The 8,836-nt window shown below is 43.0% G+C and overlaps 1 protein-coding gene across 1 annotated transcript; it reads left to right on the top strand.

Annotated features, from left to right (window-relative positions):
* The first annotated feature begins 5,355 nt into the window (after positions 1-5,355).
* On the top strand, positions 5,356-8,438 carry LOC309792357 (HMG box transcription factor BBX-like). The gene is given in 2 exon segments (XM_082601930.1): positions 5,356-8,220; positions 8,222-8,438. Coding segments are annotated over 2 exon segments (2,820 nt in total). The 5' UTR covers positions 5,356-5,500; the 3' UTR covers positions 8,322-8,438.
* The last annotated feature ends 398 nt before the right edge of the window (positions 8,439-8,836 follow it).

Raw genomic sequence — 8,836 nt, 5'->3', positions numbered from 1 at the left:
AACCCCCTTGGTAGTATTCTTTTTTTTTTTTTAATTTAATTAATTTATTTTTGTCTGTGTTGGGTCTTCGTTTCTGTGCGTGGCTTTCTCTAGTTGCGGCAAGCAGGGGCCTCTCTTCATCACGGTGCGCGGGCCTCTCACTGTCACAGCCTCTCTTGGTGTGGAACACAAGCTCCAGACGCGCAGGCTCAGTAGTTGTGGCTCACGGGCCTAGTTGCTCCACGGCATGTGGGATCTTCCCAGACCAGGGCTCGAACCCGTGTCCCCTGCATTGACAGGTGGATTCTCAACCACTGCACCACCAGGGAAGCCCCGGTAGTATTCTTCATATCTTAAAATGTGCATACCTATGACACATAAATTCCATGTCTAATTTTCTGTCCTACAAACCTACGAAAAGCTACAGACTTCTGATCAATATCCCCCAAACTATTGTCAATTGTAAGAAGTATGTCCAAAAGAAAAAAAAAAGAATCAGAAATCTGTTCAAAACCAGCAGATTTTAAAGAACTTATTATCCCCTCACCCACCTCTGTTCTGCTATAGCAACGCTGGAAGACTGCAACTAGGAAAGAGAGCAAGCCTAACTCCCACCTCAAATCTTGTCTCTCAACTACAGGGTATGACGAAGTCATTTAAAAAATATATTTAAAGGAGACTGAGCCCTTAGGTGAAAGACCCCAATAAGTTATTTCCCTAAAATAGACAGTAAATAAAGAATTTGGAATGAGTTGCAGGGGAAAGATGTGAAATCTCTTTCTTTGGGTCTTCTTAAAATTATAACATTCCCACATATGTCTGCAGTGTTTTAAATATTTTCCATTTATGTAGTAAACATTGAAAGACAGAAAGACAGAGGTTATTTCCAACTAGATGTTATCCTTTCCCCCCAATGGAACTATGCTTTCCTTTCTAGACACATGAGCTCTCCTTTTTCGAGTCTGAGATCGGAAGTTCTCATGGTTGAATTGTTAACACATTTTTCTTTATTTGAGTTGAGTTTGATCCAGCTACTCTGAAGACTATGGTTTCTTCACTAAAAATTGCTTCCATTGTAGATTTATCACCTGGTTGGCAAACACTGGATAACTTCAGGCACAAGAACATTACTCTGAACCTGGGTGTGGTCAGTGAGATAGAAACCAACATTATTTTTTCCTTCATGATATGAAATATACTCTATCTTTACTCCCAGGGTTTTGTCCAAAAAACTCATAAAACATAAATTGACTCTGACCTTCAGACTCCCATGTTCTCCTCCAATCTACACAGCAAAGTCTAAGTTCAATTACACCAAGACTGATGCCAAATTTCAAAAAACGAGAGCACCCTCCATTTCTGCTGGTGCCAGGTGTGTTGTTCCAGGTGCACAGAAGTATCTTAAAAAGTCTTAGTAAGTCTCATTCTACAATAAATAATTACTCAACAAGTTCTCTCTGGACCAGGGTATACTAAGCCAGTGTCTGCTTTCTATTGCAGGCGAAGAAGTTTGTGGTCTTTCATGGAGCTTCCGTTTACCAACCTGGAAATGGCATTCATTTTATTGGCTTTTGTTATCTTTTCCCTCTTTACTCTGGCTTCCATCTACACTGACCCGGATGAGAGGAATGAAGGTAAACAGAGAGAGCTCTTCATAAGAGTCCCCGTTTCCTTTCCCCACCCAATCATCTTTCTCTATGGTTTGATTTGGTTTAGTTTCTATTCTGTATGTGAGAATGAGTTTGTTTTGGGGTGTGCTGTGTGTGTGTGTGTGTGTGTATGAGAGAAAGGAGACAGAGAGACAGAGAAAGAGAGTTTTATTAAATAGCCTGAAATATCTACTGTGGCATTTTACCATTCTTTATTAAGAGAGGTTTGGAAATGGAAACGATTATTCACATGACTTTTAATCCCAGGATTTTGCAGATCTTATGCCCTGAATTTTATATATATATATATATATATATATACATATATATATATGTATATATGTATATGTATATATATAATTTTTCTTTCACCATCCTCCCATCACTGCCCCTCATCCCTGTCCCCCATGAGAAACTTAAAATGTGCAGAAAGCACAATATCTTTCAAAGTCATTAAAGGTAATTTTCACAGGCTAAATGCAAGTTCACAAGAAACAAATTCCATTATTGTATACATATATGGTGTGTGGAGGTGTGCGTTTTTGTTCAACTATAAATAAGAAGGAAAAGAATTAAAGGTGTTTTCCTAATGAGCTCTTGTCAAAGCCCAAACTTTCAAAAAAAATGTAGAAGCGTTTAAAAAACTCAACACCACATGTTTGCTTATTGCCAATCATAACAATTATTAGCAATAATATGTAATTTAAATGGCAGTTCTTGGTATTTCACTGTAGTTCAGGTCCTACCAAATTTCACACAAAATTACTGGTGACTGACCATTTTTGAGGGCAAAAATTATATATATATATATATATATATATATATATATATATATATGGCATATGCTAAGGAAATAATATATGTTTGTAGAGAATAAGATAAAATCATAAAAAGAAAACTGTGCTTCCTAAAATTGTGATACCTCTCCATCAATTTTTGGCTGTGAAAGAAGTGCTCTCTGTAAAAGACAATAGTATTCTCTGTCTTATAAACATACTACACTTAAAGAAGTAGAAAACAAGAAGCCACAGTAAACAGACATTTAATTTGTGCTGACATGAAGATTGGGAAGCATAACTGGAGTCCGTAAAGTCTTTTCCATGCTCCATATTGTTTTAGTTTAAGATGGGTTTGGCTGAAAGAAAGAGTAAGAGCAAAATTGCAGTTACTTTAACTAGAAGATAATGTCTTTCTCTCACACATAAAGGAAGCCTGGGGGTAGGAAGTTCCCTCCTGACACGACTCCCTGGTGTCCTGGACCCAGGCCACACTGTCTTGGTTCCCTCCCATCTCCTATGGCAGCTCCCATGTCCAGCACTGACCCAGCTGGCCCATCTTCCACTATCATCTATGCATGCCTGTCAGCAAGAAGAAGCAAGAGGGCACACCTCTGTCTTTTAAGAGTGCTCCCAGAACCTACACTCACCACTTCCCTTTGGCCAGAATTTAGTCCACGGACATACCGAAAGGAAAGCTGGGAAATGTAATAGTTATTCTGGGAGGCGTGTGCGGAGCAAAAACTTTGGGTTTTGTTCCTAAAGGAAGAGGGGTACAACCAGCAGTGTCTGCCAGACACGTAGACTCCTAACCATGCATTCACTACGGGGCTGGTAGTCATGAAATCGGGGAATATTTGAGCTAGAAGGAATGTTAAGAGAGCATCTGATTTACTGATGCTTAACCAGAACTGAATATCAGAAAGGCACCTCATACTTGGGGCCCATCACAAACCCAGCAAATACGCATTTCTGGGTGTCCCACCTGGCCACGTGTCTTTAAACAAGACCCCCTACCCTCCCCCCCCCATTTTTCTAGCTTTCTTCTCTGGTTAAGAAGCATTGACCAACTATTCATATTTCAGATGTGACAACAGAGACCCACAAATGTTTAGTGAGTTTCTCAGGTGCTCAGTTAATTAGCAGAAGAGCCAAAACTAGAGCACAGACTCCCCGTTGCAAGTTCCTGCCCCTTCTCTGCACCCCTGTGATTCCCCAGTTATGATCTATGGACACGGAGAATCAGAAGACTGGGCCAGTCATAGAAATTTACCTTTCCTTTACACTTCTGTATTCCGTTTTTCATAAGTTCCTTTTTCTTCTGCTCTGTTCCTCCTATATCTGAGGTCTACTTTCCAAGCTAAAGCAATTCCTCCATTTGAATACTGTTCACTAACAGAACTAGACCCAGCTGCCCAAGAATTCTCATCGAAGAACACCCTTGCTTCCCTTCGTGACCACCAGGTCGGTGCCAAGCACAATTTTGCATGAAAGTACAAAATGTATACACTTTCCTAAATGTGGTAAGACCCAGGAGTAAAACCCACCTTCATTAAAATTGCAGGGCTATTTTAATCTCCTTTCTGGCACAAGCAGAGAATTGCAGGAGCCACAAAAATAAACTTAAGAGAGGCAGATTTAATTTCACATGTGTATTTAAAATCTGATAGACTCAGCTATGGGTAATGGAGAATCTAAATCTGAATGGGACTCAGCTCCTATGTCAGGGAGCTGATTGTCTCATGGAGGATTCAGTTGTATAACCAGAGCAGACCCAGTGAATGGGCTACCAGAGTTTTCAACTAAGGAGGATGGGGTCAGAACGGAAGCTCTTCCTTGGGGGTATTGCGGTGGGCTTCACGGAAGAGGTGGCCACCCTGATGCAGGTGATATTGACAGAGTAGGGTGGGTGGGGTGCATTCCAACTAAGAAAACAGCTTAAGGAAAATTACCTGACCGAAAAAAATGAAATGTATAAGAGGAAAAATCAGCTATAGTTTGGAATGTACCGTAAGTCCAACAAGGAATTGAACAGAACTGATCATTGGCCAGAATCTTCTCAAGTCCTTCAGAGGTCAGAAGACGAACAAAGCATTTTAACAGGGAGTCTCTTAAACTTAAGAGTTGGGTGCCTCTGACCTCAGCCTCCCACGTGAGAGCAAAGGCTCTCAAGCTCTAACTTGCACATAAGTCACCTAGAGATTTTATGAAAAAGTAGACTACTGTTCAGTAGGTCTGGGTGGGACCTGAGATTCTGCATTTCTAAGAAGCTTCCAGGTGACGACCATGGTCTAGAAGACGAGCCCAGCCACAGATGTGACACTTGCAGGCCCCAGGGGGCCAAGCTCATCTGTGTGCAGCAGGGGAGGCGGGAGCTTGGCTACGTGGCTGGGCGTCCACGTTCCGTCCCGTAAGCAAGGCCCTACAGGACACGGGGCAGACCCAGAGCTGGAGGGCAGGGCCTCAGCCTCCAGCCCAGCGCAGTCTTGCCTCAGGTCCTAACGTGTCAGGAGTGGGTGGATTAAGGTTTAAGAAAATATTTTATATGTTTAGAAGAGTTGAGAGTCATTCTTATTTTTTTAGGGAAGAACTTGTATTTAATTAGATTAATTAATTAATCATTTAAGTTGAAGTATAGTTGATTTACAATGTTGTGTTAGTTTTAGGTGTACAGCACAGTGATTCATATATATATATTCTTCTTCAGATTCTTTTCCATTATAGGTTATTACAAAATATTGAGTATAGTTCCCTGTGCTATAGAGTAGGTCCTTATTGGTTACGAGAGTCCCTCTTTAAACATCAGAATATTGGAGTGTACAGTGAAGCGGAGGCAGAGTGGCTCTGCGAGCTCCTCTCTCTCCACTTTCCCATAGAGAAGCCCTGACTGGCCGCTGAGGGCGAGCCACACACACGCCCTCGCGCCCAGCGAACCCGCGCGGTCACTATCATATGACACAGGCTTTGCTGCAGTTCATCTTCCTCCCTGTGTACTTTCCGTTTGCCTTCCTGGAATTCTGCTGCATCACAGAAGCTGGAAGTTCTGATGTTCCATTGAACTCACGATGGAAAGTCTTGACTTGACCGGTCAGAGTCATGAAAGGCAGTCATAGAAATAAAGATTATTCCGCAGAAGGAGAAGGAGCTGGAAAACGACCAAAACGAAAGTGCCTTCAGTGGCATCCATTGCTAGCAAAGAAACTTCTTGACTTTTCAGAAGAGGAAGAAGAGGAAGACGAAGAGGAGGATATTGATAAGGTTCAACTTCTTGGGGCCGCTGGTCTAGAGCAAGATGGTGAAACTGAAGATGATGAATCACCAGAACAGCGAGCCCGGAGACCAATGAATGCATTTCTCTTATTTTGCAAACGTCATCGCTCTCTTGTACGTCAGGAACACCCCAGGCTTGATAACCGAGGTGCTACCAAGATACTAGCTGATTGGTGGGCTGTTCTCGATCCAAAGGAAAAGCAGAAATACACAGACATGGCCAAGGAGTATAAACATGCATTTATGAAAGCAAATCCTGGCTACAAATGGTGTGCTACCACAGACAAGCCTGTGAGATCCCCAACATCCACTGTCAATCCACGGGAGAAACTATGGGCCTTCCCATCTGACTCTTCAAGAGCCTTGCCAAGCCCCAAGAAAACAAAGCCTGAAGAAATGCCTCAGCTTAACTTTGGGATGGCCGATCCTACTCAAATGGGAGGCCTGAGCATGCTGCTTTTAGCTGGAGAACATGTTCTTGGTACACCAGAGATATCCTCTGGCACTTGCAGGCCTGATGTTTCAGAATCCTCTGAATTGCGTCAGAAGTCACCATTATCTCAGTTTGCCGAGATATCTTCAGGTACCTCCCACCCCGATGTTCCGTCAAAACAATGTCAAGCATCAGCCTTGTTTCAGTTTGCAGAGATTTGTTCGAAGACTTCACAGTTGGGTGGTGCTGAACCTGTAAAACGCTGTGGAAAGTCTGCACTCTTTCAACTGGCAGAGATGTGCCTGGCATCAGAGGGGGTGAAAATGGAAGAATCAAAGCTCATAGAAGCCAAAGAATCAGATGGCGGAAGAATTCAAGAACTGGAGAAGGGCAAGGAAGAAAGAGAAATGAAAATGGAGAAAATAGATGAAGCCAGGTTCCAGAAAGAAGCAGAATTTGAAAAATCAGCTAAGGAAAATGTAAGAGATTCTAAGGAATTAAGAAATTTTGAGGAGCTGCGAATGGATGATATAATGGGTATAAAAATGGAAGCTCCTAAAGCAATTAAAAAGGAAGAATTAGAGGAAGATCAAAAAGGTAGTCACTTCCCTGATTTTTCTTACTCTGGCAGTAGCAAGACAATAATAAGCGATGTTCCCAGTAGAAAGGATCACATGTGCCATCCTCATGGCATTAGGATCATCGAGGATCCCACAGCATTAAGCAAACCAGAAAAGCTAAAAAAGGAAAAGAAGAAAACCAAAATGGATCGACATGGAAATGATAAATCCACACCCAAGAAGACTTGCCAAAAGAGGCAGTCCTCGGAATCTGATATCGAGAGTGTCATGTACACCATTGAAGCTGTTGCAAAGGGAGACTGGGGCATCGAGAAGCTTGGAGATACCCCTCGCAAGCAGGTCCATACATCCTCGAGTGGCAAGGGAAGCATTTTGGATGCCAAGCCACCAAAGAAGAGAGTGAAATCAAGAGAGAAGAAAATGTCAAAGGAGAAATCCTCAGACACCACCAAAGAGTCAAGACCTCAAGATTTTATCAGTATTTCTGCCAGCAAGAACATTTCTGGTGAGGTCCCAGAGGGTATAAAAGCAGAACCTTTGACCCCTACGGAGGATGCATTACCACCCAGTCTATCGGGACAGGCCAAGCCTGAGGACAGTGAGTGTCACAGAAAAATAGAGACTTGTGGCTCCCGGAAATCTGAGAGGTCTTGCAAAGGTGCTCTTTATAAAACCCTGGTGTCTGAGGGTATGCTCACCTCTCTGCGAGCTAATGTTGGCAGAGGGAAACGAAGGTCAGGAAAAGGAAAGTCCTCTGATCATGAAGAGTGTTGGCATGAAGAAAGCTGGACGTTTCACCAGAGTGGGACCAGTGGAAGCAAGAAGTTCAAGAAGACAAAGCCAGAGGAAGACTCTCTCCTTGGCTCAGCAAAGCTGGATGAAGAATTTGAAAAGAAATTCAACAGCCTCCCTCAGTATAGTCCTGTTACATTTGACCAGAAATGTGTACCTGTCCCAAGAAAAAAGAAGAAGACCGGACATATGTGCTCAGAACCGACCAAAACCAGCAAAGGTCCTTTCCAGTCTCAGAAAAAGAACTTATTCCACAAAATTGTCAGCAAATACAAGCACAACAAGGAGAAGCCTAATGTTCCGGAAAAAGGAAGTGGGGATAAATGGTCAAACAAGCAACTCTTCTTGGCTGCCATTCACCCTACAGAAGCCATATTTTCAGAAGACAGAAACACCACAGAGCCTGCTTATAAGGTTAAAAATGCCCCATCCATTCGCAACACTCCAGAGCCAACAACGGCGCAAGAGCCCTTGGTGGGCAGTCAAAAGAGAAAAGCCAGGAAAACCAAGATCACACACCTTGTCAGGACAGCAGATGGCCGGGTATCACCAGCAGGAGGTACTTTGGATGACAAACCAAAGGAACAACTGCAGAGGAGTCTTGTGAAGGTGACCGAGACAGGCTGCAATGACGAACGCTCACACAACCGAGAGTCCACGGAGACGCGGAGCAGCACCCCGGAGATGCCCGCCGTGTCTGCGTTCTTCAGCCTCGCTGTGCTGGCCGAAGTGGCCGCCATGGAACATGCATAGAAGTCAGAGATCAACTCCGCTCACCCATGATGGACAGCCAAAAGAAATGCCCCAGACTCCTGTACTTATTTCTTGCGCCGACCAGTGAAGCACCCTTTACTTGTAAACCATTGTGCTTTACCTACTACCCTAGCCTTGTCTTTATTGAGAGATGCGAGTGAGTCCATGTGGTGGCAAATACAGACAGCAAACAAGGGCTTGTTGCCCTACACGGCCCAGATTCACTTGAAGCAGAAGTTGGCACCCTGGGCCAGTTTGTTCTTTCAGAACCCAGAGTCTTTGAGGGTGATGTTGTCTGTCTGATAATGAGCAGAAATGGGATGATCCTAGAGCTTTGCTTTCTATTGAAGGCTTTTGATGGTAATAGGTGGTAACTTGGTAAAAGGCTGCCTTTACTGTAGCTCATCCAGCGTCTCTTTTACCAACCAGAGAGTGTGAAACTAGTTTCATATATTACCTAGTTATTCTTTCAAAACAAAAACAAACAGCAAAAAAACAAAAACTGACACACTGCACTAGTTATTATTAGATATTCTTGGTCTTTTTTGTACGTGGAGGTTTATGTTCTAAGATGGTTTATATAATAGGTTATACCTACATTTA

The sequence above is a fragment of the Mesoplodon mirus genome (genome assembly GCF_964341445.2).
Source record: "Mesoplodon mirus genome assembly, chromosome: 2".
NCBI lineage: Eukaryota > Metazoa > Chordata > Mammalia > Artiodactyla > Ziphiidae > Mesoplodon > Mesoplodon mirus.
Note: the sequence above shows the minus strand (reverse complement) of the source record. Positions and strands in the feature narration are given on the sequence as shown.